At 40.1% G+C, this 22463-nt stretch overlaps 1 protein-coding gene across 1 annotated transcript in view; it reads right to left on the bottom strand.

Annotated features, from left to right (window-relative positions):
- The window catches only part of TACR1 (tachykinin receptor 1), a 164655-nt gene extending 157779 nt beyond the window's left edge, over positions 1-6876 (bottom strand). Inside the window, exon 1 of the mRNA XM_006172878.3 lies at positions 6453-6876. Coding sequence (XP_006172940.1) covers positions 6453-6841 — 389 coding nt within the window. The 5' untranslated portion in view covers positions 6842-6876. The remainder of the gene's footprint in view (positions 1-6452) is intronic.
- Positions 6877-22463: the final 15587 nt, after the last annotated feature.

Genomic DNA, 22463 nt, shown 5'->3' on the forward strand with positions numbered 1-22463 from the left:
AGGGGAAGTGGGGGATAAATTAGGGGTTTGGGATTAACATGTACACACTACTATATATCATATAGATAAATAACAAGGATCTACTGTACAGCACAGGAAACTCTATTCGATACCTTGTAATAAACTACAGTAGAAAAGAATCTGAAAAGGAATTATATGTATACATATACAGAATTGCATCACTTTTCTGTACATTTGAAACTAGCACAAAGTTGTAAATCAACTATACTTCAATTTAAAAAATGTTTTTAAATTCAAAACAAAACAAACCAAAAAAGCAGTAACATACGCAGAACTAGTCTGAGTAGTGAGCAACTTTCACCTTTCATCTCATTGAATTTATTACTGCCCCTCACAGTCAGAGAAGCAGTATTAGCAGATCAGTCTTTTTTCTGAGCCTTCTGTTGCTGTGTGCTTGGTTCCAAGTCAGACTACCTTTTCCCTGAATAACCCTTCTTGTGGGGCTAAGGGATTGGTCCCCTCGCCTCCTGTCTTAGATGCTGCTCCACAAAACTAGAACTAGTCATCATTATTGGCTCCTGAAAAATAAAGGTGTCAACTCTCAGTGTCCTCCAGCTGCTAATTTCATGAAACATCACACACATCTTTTAGTTTTCACAGTTGGAAGAAATTTTAAATTTTTACTTTAAGTGGGAGAAATTATAGAGATTGAAAAAGTAAAATCCCTGATGTTTATTGGAGTTTAATTAGAGAAAAATCTGATATTATTTAGTATACTTAGTATACTTACCAAGTTTTTTTTTTTTCTAGGTAATCAATGCCTTCAGTAAATAAGTATTCCTTCTGAATGGGGTCTCTGTCTGTCTGTCTGTCTCCTAATTCTATGGAAAGTTTACAGGAAGGATTGCAATTAGTTCTCCAATCTGCAGCTGAAGTTTTTTCTGCTTACATTTTGGTTCCACAATGAAATTTGGTAAAGTTTCGCACGACAGTTTGATCCAGGGATTCAACTCTAAGAGTTTTAACCTAAGAAAAGAAGAAGGGATGCTCTCAAAGATTTATGTCAAGGAAATTAATTTCAAAGTTACTTGAAATCATTAAAAATGGAAATAATGCACATCTAAAAATAGAGAAATGATTAAATAAATTATTATAACCATGCAATATAATGCATCCATTAAAAATACTGTTTTTAAAACTATTTCAAAATAAGGAAATATGGAAAATGGCCATGATATGATGCTAAGAACAAAACACACAAAAAAAGGTATTGAAACTGCTTTTATTATGATCCAAAATTTATCCTAAAAGGTGTGAATGACTGTATGTGGCATAAATAACAAAGAAAAAATACAAGCTAGCATTCTAGACTTTTAACTGGCTATCTGTCAGTAGTGGAATTTTAGACTTTTACTTTTTTTTTTTACCATTTTTTTTTTTACAATTTTAACATTTTCTAAATGTTCTTGTAGAAGAAGAAGATTTATTCACTCATTCATTTAATCAGTAAACATGCAGTGACAGTTAAATGCCCAGCACTCTGCTTTGTTCTGAGGAGATAAAGTAAACAAAGCAGAACAGATGTGTTCCTTGCTCTGCCCAGAGTTTATAATACTTTAAAATTAGAAGGAAAAGTCTTTTAAAATTTCATTTCATTTGACCCAGTAATTTTACTTCTGGGAATCTACCCTAAGGAAATAATCAACAAAGCAAAACAAAATTATTATACAGAAATGTTTATTAGCGCATTAATCATAATGGCAAAAAAATCTAAAAAAGCATCTAAATTCCCAGCAGTAGGGGGATGGTTAAAGTAATAATGGCACATTCATATAATGGAATAACAGGAAGCCACTGCAATTACATTATTAAAGACTTTTTAATAACATGGGGAAATTATTATTAAATAAAATTATTAATTAAAATTATTATTAAGGTTTTCCAATAATATCAATAGAAAAAAGTAAGCTACAGAATTCTATAGACTCTGACCTCAATTATGTAGTTTAATTGTCATAAAAGGGAAATTCAAATGTTAACAGGTGTTATTTTTGCATGGTGAAGTAATGGTTGATTTCTATTTATGTGTTTAGTTTCTTCATGAACGAGATTGAATTTTATAATCAGGAAAATCATGTTGCTTTTATGTTTTGAGATGGTTCAAAGATTATCTGTTAAAACCCTAAAAGCTCCACACAAAAACTACTAGAGTCAATAAAAGAATTTGGTAAGGCAGCAGGATACAAGCTTAACGTACAAAAATCAGTTGCATTTCTTTACACTAATGATGAATCAATAGGAAATGAAAGTAAAGAAACAATCCCTTTTAAAATTGCACTCAAAGTAATAAAATACCTAGGAATAAAGATTTATTCAAAGGAGGGGAAAGACTTACATGGAGAACTACAAAACATTGATTAAGGAATTAAAGAAGACTTTAAAGAAATTGAAAGATATCTCATGCTTTTGGATTGGAAAAATCAATACTGTTAAAATGGCTACACTGCCAGAGGCAATCTGCAGATTCAGTGCAATCCCTATCAAATTACCCAGGACATATCTCACAGAACTGGAACAAATCATAAAATTTATATGGAATCACAAAAGACACAGAATTGCCAAAACATTACTGAAGAAAAAGAATGAAGCTGGAGGAATAACCCTCCCAGACTTCAGACTATACTGCAGAGCTACAGTAATCAAAACAGCATGATATTGATACAAAAACAGACATATGGATCAATGGAACAGAATAGAGAGCCCAGAAATGAACCCACAAACTTTTGATCAACTAATCTTTGACAAAGGAGGCAAGAACATACAATGGAATAAAGACAATGTCTTCAGCAAATGGTGTTGGGAAAACTGGAGAGCTGCATGGAAATCAATGAAGTTTGATGACTCCCTCACACCATACACAATATAAACTCAAAATGGTTTAAAGACTTAAACATAAGACAAGACACAGTAAGTCTCCTAGAAGAAAACATAGGCCAAACATTATCCCACATACGTCTCAGTAATGTTCTCCTAGGGGAGTCTACCCAAGCAATAGAAATAAAAGCAAGAATAAACAAATGGGACCCAATTAAACTCACAAGCTTTTCACAGCAAAGGAAACCATAAGTAAAACAAAAAGGCAACCTACAGAATGGGAGAAAATATTTGCAAAAGATGAGACTGACAAGGACTTAATTTTCAGAATATATAAACAACTCCTATAACTTAATGAACAACCCAATCCAAAAATGGGCAGAAGACCTAAACAAGCAATTCTCCAAGGAAGACATAAAAATGGCCAATGAAAAAATGCTCAATATCATTAATTATTGAGAAATGCAAATCCAAACTACAACGAGGTATCACCTCACACCAGTCAGAATGGCCATCATTCAAAAGTCCACAAACAATAAATGCTGGAGAGGCTGTGGAGAAAAGGGAACCCTCCTACATTGTTGGTGGGAAGGCAGTTTGGTGCAGCCATTATGGAAAACAGTATGGAGATTCCTCAAAAGACTAAAAATAGACTTACCATATGATCCAGCAATCCCACTCCTAGGCATATTTCCAGAGGGAACCTTAATTCAAAAAGACACCAGCACTCCAATGTTCACAGCAGCACTATTTACAATATCCTAAGACATGGAAACAACCTAAATGTCCATTGACAGGTAACTGGATAAAGAAGTCATGGTATATTTATACAATAGAATAGCTATTCAGCCATAAAAATAATAAAACAATGCCATTTGCAGCAACATGGATGTCCCTGGAGAATGTCATTCTAAGTGAAGTAAGCCAGAAGGAGAAAGAAAAATACCATATGATATCACTCATATGCAGAAACTAAAAAAAAAAAAAGACAAATGAACTTATATATAAGACAGAAACAGATTCACAGACATAGAAAACAAACTTATGGTTACCACTGTGGAAGGGGGTGGGAAGGAGTAAATTGGGAGTCTGAGATTTGCAGATACTGACAGATACATAAAATAAATAAACAAGTGTATACTGTATAGCACAGGGAAATATATTCAATTTCTTGTAATGGCTTATGGTGAAAAAGAATATGAAAATGAATATATGTATATTCATGTGGGACTGAAGCATTGTACTGTACACCAGAAATTGACACAACATTGTCAACTGACTATACAGCAATTTAAAAAAATTATCTGTTAAAAATTCAAGGAAAATACAAAAAGATATTTAACATTTCCTCAAAGTCTGCATAGCCACAGTGGAGAAAGGAGAGATCATTCACGGAGAGAAAGCTAAAGGTCCTCTTCCTTTCTAGAACATTCTTCAGAGAGAATGGATGACCATGCATGCAGTGGAGCTAGATTCATCAGAGGGCCTGAAGGGGTTGATTCACTGTGCTCATGAGGCTGAACAAGGAAAAGAGCAGAAAGAGCATCTAAGACTTGGAGACACAGCCTTGAGGCCTCATCTCTAAGTCCTCCTTGAACTCTAACCCTGAGCATACTACTGGCCATCTGGACACTAGGTACATGGTGACATTTCTTACTGACCTCACAAAGCAGGTGTCATGAAAGGTCAGGGTCCTGTCTATGGTTTGCCTAGAAACAGTGGAGCCTGAGATGCCCCAAGACAGCTGAAATCTGGCTCCCTGCCAAATTCGCTGTGAAGACTTTGACCCTGAATCCTGACCCTAATCCTCCTAACCTTCTAAGTACAAAGGGAAAGAGAAGGGCTGTGGAACATGTCATTTCTGTGGAAGCCAAAGCTACAGAGCTGTCTGCTCCATCCGCTATGCGTGGGCTCGCGCTGACTGTCAGGCCTCCCTTGAGCTCACACGAGTGCCCAGTGCAGTAAAAAGTACCAGCTTTCCCTCTGATTTAGGGATCACCAAGACGGGATGTGTAGGGCTGAAACGGCCCCGGGTCTCACGGCTCATACATTCCGTTATACATCACGCTATGCATTTTCTAAGTTTCAGGGGGGCTGCAGTGAAGTGAAAGGAGCAAGTCAACACAGGAAGACTTACAGGTGTAACTCATTTTCAGTAAACCAAATATTTAAAAACCAGAGTAGCATAAAAGATAAGTTTCACTACCCCTTTGAGTAATTGATTTCCCTTCTACATTTAAAATATAAATTGATTCACTGCAACTTGTTTTACACACAACACATTAAGTACATCAGGGTTGCACAGAGGGAACAGAAAAGACAGCATTTGGACACCATTGCAAAGGAAGCATAGTTTTCTCTGATTTTAAAAGTGTTCATTGACTACAGAAGTTTCAAAAGACCTCAAATCAATCACAAATCATAATTAATCTTTATGTAAAAGAGTTCACTAACTGGGGAATGTTTGTTTTGAAGTTTTTCTCTTAGCTCCTTCTTTGGGCTTCTCATATTCATTTATCTCAGCAAGGCTACCAAAAGGACCCATTTCAAAATCACAGTGGCAGGAGCTTTAAACATCCCTCCACATCCCAGGTAAACATTTACACATTTGTGCACATATAGATATACAAATGAGTGACCTAGGACACCCACGAAACAGTCATACAAATAAAGCTGTGCTCCACTCATCAATTTTCCATCAGTGCCACCTGAGGACACATTCATTCCAGAACGCTAGCCCCAATGTTTGAAAATGCCAACATTTTCACTTTTACTCAGCTTCTGAAATCCTATCCTGTTGGTTTCAGGAAAGAATGAACTCTTTAACTGCCTTTAATTGCCTTTGCCAAGCATGTTTCTCTGTGGACACAAACACGCTAAAAACATGGACCTTATATGGCAAAAGAAATTTAGAAAAACCACTAGGTAATCAGGATCTCTATCTGCGGAGCGCCTTAAGAAGAGCACAGCTGCCTCTCATTCTTGAATGAGAACCCCTAGCAGCTTAGAGCTGAATTAGAATCCTTAGTATTTTATGGTTCTCATGAAACGCTCTTCACATCCAAATAATATTGGAGAGTTGCGGGAGGAGCAGAAAGTCCCTTAAAAGTGACACATTTTGCCCAGGTGTACTTAAAACTGGAAGGCATCAGGAGACTGCACGGCTCAAGAACAGGTTGCAAGGATCACAAAGCCCAAACCAGGGGCTGGCCCCCTGGCCATGCCCTGGGTATCCCCTTCAGGCTTTGAGGATAAAGGGGAGAAGGTATATATGGAAAGAAGCAAGGCAGGGGTTGAAAGGAAAATGTCAGGGAGAGGAGGGGAGAGGGGATGAAAAAGAGAGTTAAATGAAGAAAAGGGGGGATGTATATATAAAGGCAAGGAGACTGGAAATGGGTGAAAAGGAGAAGAAAAGGAAAGGGGAATAGGAAAGAAAATGGAGAGATAAGATAAAGTCCCTCAGTAACAATGGACTCAGCTGGCGGTCAGTACAAATCCAGGGGGTACAGGTGGCCGACCGTCACCTTGAACCAGGCACTAGCCAGCCCTGAAGCTCCATAGTAATGCCATCCTCCTTTAAGGATACTTTCTCCCTTTTCCATAAAGGGCGAGCTCACCTATCCAAGGCCACAGCCGTCATGGAGTAAATGCTGGCAAAGACAGCAGCAATGGGGAAGAAGTTGTGGAATTTGCAGTAGAACAGGCCGTAGTACCACTCGTTGTGGACAGCATAGGTGAAGTTCACCACGGTGTTGAAGGCAGCCATGGAGGCCTCTGCGAAGGCCAGGTTCACCAGGAAATAGTTTGTAACTGTCCTCATTCTCTTGTGGGCCAAGATGATCCACATCACCACCACGTTGCCCACCACAGAAGTCACCACGATGACTGTGTAGGCAGCAGCCCAAAGGACAATCTGCCAGGCTGGCTGCACAAACTGGTTGGGCTCCGATATGTTGGTGGAGATGTTTGGGAAGAGGTCTGAGTCCACCGGCAGGACGTTATCCATTCTTTTACTAAGCGGTTAAGCCCTCCTCTCAGTATACACACAGATCCTTTGCAGAAGGGTCCTGAGACGGCGCCCGGGGTCAGAGTCCTGTTTAACCAAGACGGGAGGCTGTAGGTTGTTTCTGGACAGAACTCTTTCCTTGCAAGTAAGAAATTGGCACTGAAATAAAAGCTTCTAAATGTGCGGCATGCCCTCGGTGGCTTTGAATTCCCCCACTTTCAAGCTTCAGGAAGCATTTGAGTTCTTCAATCTGGAGACAGCGTCTCTCCTGCGTTGGGCTGGAAAAGAGGAAGAAATTCCACGGGTCACAGTTCCAGGAAGCAGGAGAACCCCTGCCTTTCTGCACCTGCTGCCACTTGCAACTGCTATTCCTCCTGCCTGCAATGGCAAAGATAAAGACCTGTGCTGCGCTGAGGACTTGGGGGCGAAGTGGGGTGGGGGTATCAGCCACAGCACGACCTGTAAAAGTTCTGAGTCTGTGGCCAGGATTCTGGGGCCCCGCGTCCAGCTGGAGATTTTTTTTTCTTTGCTTTCGCTGCCGCCGCCGCCGCCGCCACCTTCTGCAGCTTTGCAGGCGCCTCTTGGCTCGGGTCCTGCTCAGCTCCGGAGTTAGCAGAACCTTGGCAGGGCTACGCGTGAGACTTTTATAACCCGCTGCAGAGACGTCACTGGGAATGGGTAGTACCTGGGCTGCGTACTCGCCAGTCCCCTTGCGCAGACAGGCGGCTTCACCATCTGTTGACAACTGTCTCACTGCACCGTCGCAACCACTGAGCTGTTTTGCTGCTACCTGCTGTGGAAGTCTGCAAGCCCGACTCCCCACGCACTCCTCAAGGGGGCGCTAGCTAGATCGCCTCAGAATGAATGCGCCAGATGGGGTCCGCAGCTGGAACCGCAGATGAACCAAGGGGAAAGAAAGGATTTGCGAAAGACTTGAAGTGATGGACACTCCGGGGAAGGCAGGGATGCTGCCATAGCCCTGCAGAGCCCCCTGCCTCTGGTGGCGGGAGTTTGGCAAGTGTCCGGGCAAAGCGCCAGCGCTGCGCTCCCAGCCCTTCTCCAGTCCTAAACACTCACACCTAGTTCCTTTCTCTGACAGGCCGATTCCCCTGGGAAATAGTGATGGGTTCTAAGATTTGGGGACATCTCCAGCCACCCCGGTTGCTTGAGCCCTCGCTCCATGAAGAGCTCCAGCTGAGCTCACCAGATGAGAATCCCCGCCCCGGCAGAGGCAACGGGATACCAGCCTGAGCTCCCCACTAAGCAGTGTGTCTCCCAGACGAGCAGCTCTGGGCGCTCTGCCAGCATCCACTGCAGCCTCGCGCTCGCCGCCCGGCGACCTGGCAGCCTCTGCCTCTGCGCCTCCCGGGCTTGGCGGCCACAGCCGGTCTTGGGGTGGCGTCGGGGGCCGGACCCTCTCCCCCTCATCCTCTGTCAGGTTTGCATAAGCACTGGAGGGCAGGTCTGTTCGCCTTCTCTCCCCACCCGAGACCCGCCCCTGGCGGGCTTCGAGTCCACGTCTCCCCAGTCCAAAGCTATTTCAAACCGCCAACCTGGTGCAGGGCACTGGAAGGGGTGGGAACGGCTCGCCAGTAGATGCCAATCCTTTCGCAGAAACCGAGATGGACTGAGAGGTTCGGAGTGCGTTCCAACCATACTGCCTGGGAGATGAGCCTCCATGGACACTCGAATCTTCCGAGTCTTTTGGGGGGCCGTCCGCCGGTTCCCCCACCTTTCACTGCGGGGACTCGGAGCTGTGGGACGGGGGCTGGGATGGGCAGCACCGACCTGCACGGAAGCTCGGGTTTGCGCAAACCGGAGCTCTCCTCCCGGGAGTCGCGTTTACGCCCTAGTCCTGCCTGGTTGCGTGCCTCTGCGGTAAGCGCTCAAAATATCCCGCGGGAACCGCTTTAAAGTCAAGAAATGTATGGACTTAGGCCGGGCTAAAACCAGATGCTTTCAGGGAATCTGCTAGTTCACTCTGGTTTTGTTAACGCCTGGAACTTCATCGTTTGCATGAACCACATCTTGAGCTGCCTGGTCCTCCAGGCACCCTTAAACCCGGAAAAGAAAACTCCAGTGATGCCTGGAAGAGAACAGTGTCTTCTTTAGAAGGGGAGAAAAGGAGAGATTTTAGGTGGAAGGGAACACCTTCTTTTTCACTCTGAATCTCTCATTGCTGCCTCCACCTCTCACAGAGCTGACAGAGTGTGAGTCCATGTCTGTGTCCCCCCATAATTTTTCCTCCCAAGCTGTCTTAAAGCGATCTTTTCCTCTTTCTCCCTGCCCAGGAGGCAGGCTGACTTTTTTTAAAGGAACTTTACTCAATGCTTGAGGTGTGGTGGGGGTGTGAGAGGGGAGAAAGATAATGAATTCTAAGTGTATAACAAAAGCTAAATGTAAATACATTAAATAAAAGCTAAAAAGCAAGGATTGATCTATTTATCTTCCACTAGTGGGGCAAGTTGATACCTTGAACCAGGTACTGCTGAGCTGTGGATATAGTCAGGCAAACACAGTCTATTGACAGGGAAAGAGACAATTACCTACGCAAAACAGGCAGTAGTATGGTGAGCAAAGGCACGAGGCCTGCTAGGAGGGGAGGGAGGCATCTGATCTTCTGTCTAATAAGGGAGACGCACTTTCCATATATGTGTTTCATATGTTAAATCATGACACTCCGTTTAAAGTCCCACAAGGTTCAGCTCACTCAGAACACCTACATTTCTTACTCTGGCCTTCCAGGGTCTGCATCCCCTGCCCTGCGGTGTAGGTGAGGCTGGCCTGGGTGGCTCCTTCCTGTCCCTGGTTCCTCGTGGCAGGTAGCTGTGTCCTAAGCATGTATGGCTTGTTTATTTCTTCCCCACAAAAACAAAGCATATTCATGATAGTTTCACATTTTAAAAAATGCCTCAGCCTTACCATGGCCAAATGTGTCCTTAATTCACACAAACACACATGCATGTGCACATGTACGCACACTCACACCTCCAAGCAGTTACCTTCTCTGGCATCGCCCCTTCTCCACAGGGGGAATAACTTTGCAAAACTCTATTAAGATCCTATATATGTTTTTTTTTCCTCCAAGAGTTGATTTTTTTTTTTCTTTAGGTTTTTGTCTTGGCTCCCCTTTCTGCCGAGCTTCCTCGTTGACACACAACACAAAGCCACCGGGCCCAAAGTAAATTCTCTTGACAACCCAGTATAAATTCTTCCTTATTTGTCCAGGCCCTTTAATCCTATATAGACAGAAACACAAACACACACACATGCATATACAAATACAGAATTTTCACTATTGTCTGAATTTTGTTTTTCTGACTCAAAACATAGTTTGGATGCTTCAGAGTCAACAGACAGATTTAACTTATTCTTTTCAATGGTTAAATATTATTCTTGCGGTATGACTGCATCATAATTCATACCCTCTCTTTCCTATTTATATGAAAATTCACATTGCCTCCAGTTTTTACTACTAAAGACAACGCTACTATAAATATTTTTACATTATGTCTCCACAGTACAATGCTTTATTTCAATGGGATAGATTCCAAGTGGACTTGCTAGGTAGTGGATTGTATTTATATTAAAATGCATATACGTATACATGTTGTATATTTCTCTTTTATGTTGCCAGATTGCCTTCTAAAAAGGTGCAATGCTAACATTTCATTAACAATTAAATTACCCTTTACCCTACATCATCTACAGCAATAGATATTAAGGGTCTTTTTAGTTTTGTCAGTCTAAAATATGTAAAATATGATAACATTGCTCATACATAATGTTTATTTTCCAGACTACTAGAGAATTTGAATTTCTTTTAAGACTTCTTTACTATGTGAACTTTCTCTTCTTTAAATTGTCTATTCACATCCCTTGCCCCTTCTTCTGTTGGATTGTTTTCTGGTCATTTTTTTCTAAGTCCTTTTTATATGTTATAGGTATAAGCACTTTGCCTGTCATGAATATTTCAAATATTTTTTCTAATATTATTATCTATCTCTTGAATTTTGTGTATTTTCCATAAAAACATAAATAATTTTTATGTAGTCTGTATTTGCTTTAATAGCTTTTGGGTTTTTAAGTTTTGGTTTAAAAGAGCCTCTGCAAATCCTGGCTTTTGTCACAAACTCTCCTAGATTTTCTTGGCAGCTTTTTATTGTTTCATTTTTCTTACATTTAAGTATTTAATTTACCTGGGGTTTGTTATTTTATATTATGTAAAATCCTTTTTTCATATAGTTTGCATGTTTTCACAGCTCTTTCCATTTTTCTAATGAATTAAACCATTATGCTTATCATAGAATAAATTTTCAAATATATATGATTTAATATTTATATTTTCTGGTCTTTTCCACTAATCTATTTATCTATTCCTATAGCAACACTATACATATAATTCATATAATCTCCTACTTTCCCTAGCCTACTTGAATTAGGCAGAGCCTTGTGACTAATTCAGCCGATAGATTGTTAGTGGAAATGATACGCATCACCTTCAGGCTAAAGCATAGAAATGTGTGTGTGAGAGAGAGAGAGAGAGAGAGAGAGAGAGAGAGAGAGAGAAAGGAAGAGAGACTTCTCCATGTGTTGTCTCCTGCCAAGTCCCAAACAATGGGACAGGTCCTGATCACCTTGAATTCCTGAGTGACTGTATAACACAGGCCCCTGCCAGATCATCACTGACATGTAGCATAAACAAGAAATGAGTTCTTGTTGTGCTAAAGCACTAGGATTTGGGATCAATTTGTTCCTCACCATGATATACTAGCTCATCCTGACTAATACAGGAAATATTCTGATACTGGATAAGACAAGTTCATATGAGTGCTCATTTCATGCTTTTCTTGTCTATTTTGCGGCATCATATTTAAACTTTGATATTTTAATTTCAAGTTTTTAGAATTCCAAATAAAACAACCTGCATTAATACTCTAATTGGAACTGCCTGGAATTTATTTAATTGACAAAATTGATATTTTTGATACTAAGTTTTTTCATCCAAGAACATGGTATCCCTTTCCATTTCTTCAAGTCTTGTTTTATGCCTTTCAAAAATATTTTATAATTTTGGTTTAAATAGATACAGTCTTTTGATTAAGTGTATTTCCATGTGTTTTGTTTCCATTGCAAATGAAATATTTTTCTTTTTTACCCTAGATCAAAGAAAACCTATTGACTTCTGTGCATATGTATTTGTTTGTATGAGTTTGTGCAAGTGTGTGTATATGTGTGTGTATCCTAGCCATTTTACCAAATTTCTTATTCATTCTACTGTTTTTCACTTGAGTTTCCTTAGTTTTCAATCACATCATTAGCATTTTCTTGTCTCACTGAATTTCCTTTACCTTCCATGACAAAGTCAAATTCAAAGTAGTGTTAGCAAATATTTCTACATAGTTTCTAAGAAGTTAATAAGGGTGGCTTTGGTTTTTTACCATTTAGGATAATATTTGTTGTTAAATTTGCTAAATAGTCTTTTATGTTTAAATATCTTCTTTCTACTTTATTTTGCCCTGAAGTTTTTATTGACATGTCTTGTAATTTCTTTCTTTTTAATGCATTTTTCTGGATTTGCTAACATGAATGTGTAATTTTTCTCACTAATTTATTGGCATCATGGATTAAGTGGAATTATTGGCATAATAGACTTCCCAACATTGACCCACCCTAACATTCCTGGCATGAATTCTGTTTGGCCAGAGGCTGTATCATGCCTTTGATATATTGCTGGAACCAAATTGTTGATGTTTTATTTAACACTCTTGCATCTATTTGCCTAAGTAAGCTTGATGTATAGTTTTTTCCTCTTTTCCTTTTCTGTCTTGATCAGATTTTGGTATCAGTGTTATGCATCAAAAACTGAACTCTGAAACATCTTATCTTTAACTATGGCCAGAAATATTAGTCTTGGTCCCTGAACCAGCAGCATTGGCATCACCCAGAAGCCACTTGGGAACGTAAGTTCTTGGATGCAGAACTACCAAACTAAGATCTGCCTTTTAATAAAACTGTAGGTGATTTGTATGCGCATTAAAGTTTGGGGAGCTTAAAATAGGTAAGTGTTTTCCAAATTTCTGAGATGATAAGAATCACTTGAATTGCTTGTTAAATAAATGAATTATTTTCCCATGAAAATTCTGATTTGGGAGGTCTGATAGTGATCTGTGTTTTTATCAAGTATTTTGGGTCAGTCTTCTCTTCAAGCAAGTTTGGAAATAAATGGGTCTTTTACTTAAAATCCAGCATGAAACTAGAGGAGTGCTTTCTTCATCTCAAAACAATTTTCTTCTAGTATTTTTTGAAGTTATTACCTCTTCTCCATCAGTTCCTTTTTCTCCTTCTGGGACTCTTATTGGTGGCATGCTAGGTCTCTCATATCCATTCTATGAATGTTTTGAAAACTATACCTCACCCTTTAGTGGTGACTAGTGTTTTTAAAAAAATGAAATAACAGAATAGAAAATGTCAGAGTGCACAGCACATGGAGTAAGGGTAAGTATTGTTTTGTGAAATTTTTATTTCCGTTGCAGCCCTGCATGGATTGCAGTAAAAAAAAAAAAAAAAAGTTTGAAAGCAATTCTGTAAATTTCTTTAAAATTTCCTCATGGTTTTACATCTTTTTTTTTTTTTCCCCCATTTCTGCTTTGCATTCAAATATATTTCTTGCACTTGATTTTCTAAGCCATTTCTTTGGGTCTTTTAATACTGATGCTAAGTATTTTAGCCAAAAGATGTTTGTTTAGCTTCAACTCTTGAATCTCCTTAAGGATACTTACTGTTATTGTGATGTTTTATTCAGATGTCCAAGTAACTCTTTCAGAAGCTTTCTTACCTGAGCGTGTTTTCTGATTATCCAGCCTCAGTGTTTCTGGCAGCGAGGCTCCCTTGCATAGATTGTTCTTTCCTTGAGTGGGTTTCCAGGGCCCAGGTTGAAGCGTTCTAAACATGGGCATTTAGTGATTACCCAGGTCATGACAGAAGTTGGGGGATTAAGGTTAGGATTAGCCACACCCAAATTGTCAAAATTCCACTGCGATACCTCCAGGGAGCCTCCCTGCCTCCCATTCTTCCTGTCCATTTCCTGTCTCGAGCAAGGAGACCTACCTCATCCTTTCTATCTCCTCTAGACCTTTTGAGCATCAGGGAGACTCCCTGGCCCACCAACCCAGGGCAGATATCTGCCCCCATTTTCAGATCTCAGCACCCAGGTTCCTCTTATTTTCATTCTCCCTCCAAGTTCCCAGGCTGATCTCCCAACAAAGTCCAGTCAGTCAGAAGAAGCTCTGCCCAATTCCATTGTTCTCTTAGCTCAGCCCTCAACAGAGCCCCAGGATTCGCTTTAAGTCCAGCTGTCTTTAAAGCTTGAAGCCATTTGGATGATGAAAGAGGATACTGGAGCTGGCTGGGAAAGGGAGAGCAGCTGCATTCTGGCCCCTATAAACCCTGGTCCCCTGAAGCCACTGCTGTGGAAGCATCCCCTTCCCCCTTTCAAGTGTTGATGCGTTGCTGTTAGTCACTGGCTCCCTTCCCCAGCCGTCCTTTCACAAGGCAGACTGCCTGGTGTGCGTTACACCTCTTTCAAATCAGATTGTTCTCTGAAGGCAGGAAAAACGTTATTTAGCTATTTATTTGCTAACACTCCCTTCCATACAATGTTCTGCCCAGAGTGGATGATCAAAATGTATTGTATTAAATTGGATTGAATTGCACAAAAGGATTAAATTTAGAAAAGTGGTGTGAGGCAGGGAGGCTGCAACAGATCAGAAGTCATTAAACTGTACATCTTCCCATCACAAAACAATAGTAAACAATGACAATAACAGGAAGCAGAGAGAGGAAGGGGAGGCTCACTGGCATTTAAACAAGGCTTACTGTGTGCCAGGCACTGTTCTGTGTGCTTTACAGGTAGTCACTTTATTTGATCTTCTGTCAGCAGTTCTAACATAACATGAGTACTATGATTATAACTGTATGTGAATGTTACCCCCTTCCTACTGCTCCAGGCACACAAAATATTTATCTCAAAAGTACTATTTGCCACACAGACCTTTGTTCCTCATGGTGCTCTGAGCTGTGAGCTGCCTCTGAGCTGAACTGAAGATGGTGAGAATGGGCAGTGTCGTCTGCTCAGCCAGAGCAGGACAGACTGTAGGAACAGCCTGGGCCAGACCCACTTCCTGATCTTAGAGAGCCTCCTCGAGAGGAAGGAGGCAGCTAGGACTTGTGCTGGGGACAGAGACCTGGGTGGCAGCCACCTGGGGGCTCCTCATGTGCAATACCACAAGCTCTGGTGAGCCCCACATTGGAATCCTCCCTCTGGTGTGTTAGCATCAGGGACCTGCCTGCCAGTGGGCCAGCATCAACTCTGAGCCCCCGGACCACATGGCCAACTGCATGGGAAGACAACTCCACTCTCCAGTGTGCCCACAGCCACTTCATGAGACAGAGCCTCAGACAACCAGGACAGGGGTCAACACCACCTACCACTGCATACACAGTAGAAGGGTGCACGTGGGCAGAACAGGGGCACCCCTAGAGCATAGAGCTCTGGTGACCAGAGGGGAGGAAGCTGCTGGCTCCTTAGGACATCTCCCATGTAAGGCCACTTCTCTAAGGGTGGAAAATGTAAGCAACCTAAATAACATATAGAAATAAACTCAGAGAACTGGGCAACATGAGGAAGCAGCAGAATATGCTTCAAATAAATTAACAGCACATAAACTCAGAAAAAGAACTAAATAAGGTAGAAATGAGCAATTTACCCAATAAAGAGTTTAAGGTAATAATCATAAAGATGTCCAACCGCAGGATGATATTAGTATTCCTCAAGGGCAGTTTGAGAACTAAAGGAGATAACGTGTGTGTCTTTAACACTGTATTGATTACATAAAGGATGATAATAGCGAGGTAACACTGCTTACCTACACATCTAACTTTTAGTATGTACACTACCCATGGCACATACTGTCTTTTGTTTCAATTGAAGCATAGTTTATTTGCAATATTATATTAGTTTCTGACATACAACATAGTAATTCAGTATTTTAAAGATTATATTCCATTTACAGTTATTATAAGATATTGACTATATTCCCTGTGCTGTAAAACATATCCTTGTAGCTTATTTATTCTCTATCTAGTTGGTACCTCTTAATCCTCACCATTAATTTGCCCCACCCCTCTTTTCTTTCCCCACTGGTAATCACTAGATTGTGTTCTGTATCTGTGAATCTCTTTGTTTTGTTATATTTATTTGTTTGTTTCATTTTTTTTGGATTCTATAAATAAATGATTACATAGAGTTATCTTTTGTTTGATTTATTTCCCTAAACATAATAAACTCTAAGTTCATCCATGTTGCTGCGAAAGGTAGAATTTCATTTTTATGGCTGAGTAATATTCCACTGCATATTCCGAGGAGGAGCCCGAGCGTCTCAGGACTAAACCTCACGAACAGACGTTCGCACACATCCCCGGGCTCGGGGGAGATGCTCCTTCCCACCCCAGCCGAGGCCTGCTGGGGAGCACGGCCGCCGAAGAGGGGCCAGGCGCGGCCACCGCGGGTCTGGGGTCTGCGGAGGAGGAGGAGGAGGAGGAGGCGGCCTGGGAGCAGGCGGCCGCGTCCTTTGCCGCCGTGGTGCGCTTCGCGGAGGGGCAGCCCTGCTTCACGGCGCAGGAGGTGGGGCAGCTGCGTGCGCCGCGCTCCGTGTTCATCAGGCGGCGGCAGTTGTCGCGGCGGCGCGGGGCCCTCAGGGCCGCGGTCAAGCTTGAGGCCCCCCCAGGAGCGCGCTGGGGCCTGCGTCCCCCGGGCTCGCTCCCCTTTGCCCGGCTCGCCCACGGCGGGTAAGGACTGAGGCGGCCACACTCACAGAGCTCTCCCGGGAGGCCGGGCCGCAGCGTCGGTGGTCCACTGTTCAGGGCAGCCCGTCCCTCCAAGGCTTTGCCCACTGATGGCAGTGCCTGCTGCCACCCGACGAGGCCGGCACGTCCCGAGGCCCACCGCCGTCCCCGCCGGGGCTCAGTCTGCGCGTCTGAGGCCAGCCCTGGGTTAGGCTGGTCCCGAAGGCAGGTCACTCAGGGCGGGACTCAGTTATAAATGAGAGTCAGCGTAGCCCCGCCTGTGGCTTCACAGCCACGTGTCCGTCCCCCCTCCGTGCTCACATGTCCCCGCGTCAGCCGCGATCACACTCCGCAGTACGAGTCTCAGCACTCCTCTGCGGCGTCAGCAGGTCCGCCCCCGCGGGCTCGGGCCCCCGGGCCCGGGGGCTGCACACCGAGCTCAGGTGGTGGGATTGTTCCGTCACAGCCGTCAGCAGCGTGCAGCCCGGTGCCGGCCCCCCGGTGCAGGACCACAGGGCGCTGCCAGCGTTTTAGCATCTTGGCTTGAAGTCCAGTATAGAGTCCACTGTCCCTCGTTCCCCAGGATTTCGCATTTACGGCTTTTGTGTTAATGAACCTTGACCAGAGGTTCGAAAATTTGTCCGGGGTCATAGAATAAAAACAGGAAAACAGGAAGAAAAAAAAAAAAAAACCTCCATTATTCATTCATTTGTGGATGGACACTTGGGTTGCTTCCATATCTTGGCTCTTGTAGGTAATACTGCTATAAATAATTGGATTCATGCATTTTTTTGAATTGATGTTTTATTTTTGGATATTTCCTAGAAGTGGAAATGCTGAATGATATGGTAGTTCTATTTTCAGTTTTGTTTTTTTTTTTTTTTTGAGGAAATTCCATACTGTTTTCCAGAGTGGTTGCACCAATTTGCAGTCCCATTAACAGTGTACAAAGGATCACTTTTCTCCACATGTTCTCTAACATTTGTTATTTGTAGACTTTTTGATGACAGCCATTCTTGACAAGTGTGAGGTCACATTTCTTTGTGGTTTTCACTTGCATTTCTCTGATGATTAGCGATGTTAAACATCATATAATGGGCCTGTTGGCTATCTGTATGTATGTTTTCATTGGGAAAATGTCTATTAGATAATCTTTACATTTTTTGATTGAGTTTTTTTATATTGAGTTACATGAACTGTGTATATATTTTGATATTAACCTCTTGTCAGACATATCATTTGCAAATAATTTCTCCCATTTAGTAGGTTGTCTTATTTTATAGATGGTTTCCTTTGCTGCGCAAAAGCATTTGTGTTTAATTAGATTACTTTTTTTTTTTTTTTTTTTTTGCTTTTATTTCCTTTGCCTTAGGAAACAGTTCCAAAAAAACATTGCTATGATTTATGTCAAACAATGTTCTGCCTATAGTCTCTTCTAGGAGTTTTATGGTTTCTTGTCTTCCATTTAGGTCTTTAATTCACTTTGAGATTATTTTTATATATGGTGTGAGGGAATGTTCTAATCTCATTGTTACACATGTAACTCTCCAGTTTTCCCAGCACAAATTGTTGAAGAGACTGCCTTTTGCCCATCATATATTCTTGCATCCTTTATGGTAGATTAATTGACTGTAGGTACATGGGCTTATTTCTGGGCTCCCTATCCTATTCCATTGAATTGTACGTCTTCTTTGTGTCAGTAGCACATTGTTTTGATTACTGTGGCTTTGCAGTATAGTGTGAAGTCTGAGAGGGTTGTACTTGCAGCTTTGTTCTTTTTTCTCAAGATTGCTTTGGCTATTTGGGGTCTTTTGTGGTTCCATATGAATTTTAGGATTACTTGTTCTAATTCTGTGAAAAATGTCATGGGTATTTTTATAGGAACTACATTAAATCTGTAGATTGCTTTGCGTAGTATGGCCACATCAGCAATGTTAATTCTGTGATTCAAGAGGAGGGGACACCTTTCCATTTCTTTGCATTATTTTCAATTTCCTTTGTCAATGTTTTATAATTTTCAGAGTATAGGTCTTCCACCTCCTTGGTTAAGTTTATTCTTAAGTATTTTAGTCTCTCTCAAGTGATTTTAAATGAGATTTTTTTTTCAATTTCTCTTTCTGCTGTTTAATTTTTAATGTGCAGAAACCCAGTAGAGCTCTGTGTATTAATCTTGCATCCTCCAACCTCACTGAGTGTGTTTATTTGTTGTAATACTTTTTGGGTGGAGACTTTAGGGTTCTCTACATAAAGTATCATGTCATCTACAAATAGAGTTTTACCTCTTCCCTTCCAATTTGAATGCCATTTCTTCCTTTTTTTTTTTTTTTAATCTGATTGCTGTGGCTACAGCTTCCAATAAATAGAAGTGGCGAGAGTGGGAATTCTTGTCTTGTTCATGAATTTAGAGAGGAAGCTTTCAGCTTTTCATTACTCATATGACACTGGCTGTGGGTTTGTCATAAATGGTCTTTATTACATTGAGCTGTTCCCTTTATATCAACACTGATGAGAGGTGGTTTTTTTCCCATCATGAATGGCTGTTGAATTTACCCAGTACTTTTTCTGCATCTATTGAGATCGTCATGTGGTTTTGGTCTTTTCTTTTGATGATGTGGTATATTACACTGATTGATTTGCAGATGTAGAGTCATCTTTGTGAATCTGGAATAAGTCCAACTTGATCATGGTGTACAATCCCTTTTGCATATTATTGGGTTTGGTTTGCTAATATTTTGTTGAGGATTTTTGCATCTCTATTCCTCAGAGATGTTGGCCTGTAGTTTTCTTTTTTTGTAGTGTCTTCATTTTTGGTATCAGGGTGATGGTGGGCCTCACTGAATGAATTTGGGAGTGTCCTCTTCAATGTACTGAATAGTTACAGAAAAACAGGTGTTAGTTCTTCTTTATATGTTTGGTAGAATTCCCCTGTGATGCTGTCCATTGTGCACTTTTGTTTACTGGGAGTTTTTTTAATTACAGATTGGATTTTCCTTCTAGTGATCAGTCTGTTCAAATTGTCCGTTTCTTCTTGATTCAATCTTGGCAGGTTGTGTGTGTCTAGCAATTTGTCCACTTTTTCTAGATTGTCCAGTTTGTTGGACTATAACTGTTCAGAGCATTCTGTTATGATTTTTCATGTCTCTTTGGTATTGGCTGTTATTTCTCCTACTGCATTTTATTTTGTTTATTTGTGCCCTCTCTCTTCATTCTTGGTGAGCTGGCTAAAGGCTTCTCAATTTTCTTTTTCCTTTCAAAAAACCAGCCCTGGTTTCATTGATTTTTCTATTTTTTATCCCTATTTTGTTTATTTTTTCCCTGATCTTCATTATTTCCTTCCTCCTGTGGCCTTTGTGCTTCTTTTGCTTCTCTTCTCCTAATTCTTTCAGATGGTGGGTTAGGTAGTTTACTTGAGGTGTTTTATGTTTTGTTTTTTGGGGTTTTTTTGGTCTCTTGGGGAAGGCCTACATTGCTATAAACCTCCCTTTTAGAATTGATTTTGCTGCATCCCACAGATTTTGGAGTGTTGTGTTTCCATTTCCATAGAATGTGTTAATTTCTTTCATCAGTTTCTTATAGTTTTTGGTACATAGATTTGGCGTATTATATATATATGTATTTTATATATATAATATACTTATATATTTGGCATATTATATATATATATTTTATATATATATAATGTATTTATATATTATTTTCTTTTCTTATGATACCTTTAGTTCTGGTATCAGTCTCTCCAGTCTCATAGAATGAGTTAGGAAGTGTGCCTTCCTCTTCTATTTTGGAGAAGATTTTGTGAAGAATTTGAATTAATTCTTTAAAAAAAAATTTGGTGGACTTCACAAGTGAAGTCACCTGGGATTTTCGTTGTGGGAATGTTTTTAATTAGTAATTCAATCTCTTTACTTGCTGTAATTATATTTAGACGTTCTACTTCTTCTTGAGTTAGTTTTATTAAGTTTGTGTCTTTCTAGAAATTTGTACTTTTTATCTAAATTATCCAACTATTGGCATACAGTTCTTCATAGTACACTCTTTTAATCTTTTTTATGTTTATAATGTTACTCTCTCAGTAATGGTACTAACGGACCTTCTTTCATTCCATATTTTAGCAATCCCTTTGTCGTTTTCTTTGACCTATTAGTTATTTAGGAGTATGTTTTTGAATTTCCACATATTTTTTAATTTCACATATTTCTATTGTTAATTTCCAATTTTACTCCATTGTGGTTAGTGCACATACTTCACATGATTTCAGAACTTTTAATTTATTGAGGCTTCTTTTATGACCTCGAAAATGGTCTAACCTCGAGAGTGTTCCATATACAATTGAGAATAATGTGCATTCTTTTTTGTTGGGTAGAGTATTATATAGATATCTGTTGGGTCCAGCTGATTTATACTATTTTTTAACTCACTACTTCATTATTAATCTCCTGCCTAGCTGTTCTATCCAGTACTGAAAGTAGGATATTGAAATCTCCAGATATTTTTGTAGATTTGTCTACTTATCCTTTCAATTCTGTAAGTTTTTGCTCCATGCCTTTTGGAAGTCTGTTGTTAGAAGTATACATATTTATAATTGTTTTATTCCCCAGATAGATGGACTCTTTACTTCATTATAAAATGTCCATCTTAATTGCTTGTACCATTTTTTTGTCTTAAAGTCTATTTTGTTTGATATTAACACAGTCATTTTAGCTTTCTTATGTTTGCTGCTTAGATATTATATCTTTTCCTTTCAAGCTGTTTGTATCTTTGAATCTCAAGTGTGTAACGTGTATACACAATATAATTGAATCTTTTTAAACATCCAGTCTGATTAAATATGCACCTTTTGATTAGATTGTTTCATCCATTCACCTTTAATGTTACTATTGATAGAGTTGGATTTGCATCTGCTGTTATTCTTTCATGTTTTCTATGTGTTTTTGTGTCTCTGTTCCTTCTTTACTACTTTATTCTGCATTAAATGAATTTATTCATTGTAACATTTTAATTCCTCAAATGATTTAAACTATTTTTAGTTATATCCTTGGTAAATATTCTAGGGCTTGCAATATACAGTAACTTATCAGAGTCTGCTTCAAATTTATACTAATTTAATCTGAGTGATACATAGACATGTTATTCCTATATATTTTTATTCTCTCTTCCCCTCTTTTATGCTTTTATTACTATGTGCATTACATCTACTTATATTACAAACCCCAAAATACGTTGTGATAAGTATTGCTCTGTGTAATTTCATGCCCTTTAAAGAAGCTGAGAAAAAAAAGAGAATAAATATATAGCTATAGGGATTGTTATATTAAACTTCTTACTTACCATTTTTGGTTCTCATCATTTATTCCTGTGAATTCAAGTTACCGTTTGGTTTCATTTCCTTGCTCCAATATAGCTTTGCTCTCACTCATCTCCTTTGTGCTTATTGTCAAATGTATTATATTTCTATGTGTAAATGGGCCAACAATGCAATCACATACTTCTTGTTGTATATAATTGCCTTTTAAAACAGTTAGGCAAAGAAACGTGTGATTATATTTTCTTTTATAAATACCTATAGAAGGCCCTTTACTGGCACTCTGTGTTTTTTCTTGCAGTGTACAATTACTGTCTGGGTTCACTTGCTTTCAGCCTTAAGAGCTTTTTCTAACACTCCCAATAAGATGAATCCGTCATCCACAAATTCTCTCAATTGTTGTTTATCTGTGAATGCCTTTGTTTCACCTTCACTTTGCACAGATATTTTTGCTGGATGTAAGATTCTTTGATG

This window comes from Camelus ferus, chromosome 15 (genome assembly GCF_009834535.1).
Source record: "Camelus ferus isolate YT-003-E chromosome 15, BCGSAC_Cfer_1.0, whole genome shotgun sequence".
Classification (NCBI taxonomy): Eukaryota; Metazoa; Chordata; class Mammalia; order Artiodactyla; family Camelidae; genus Camelus; species Camelus ferus.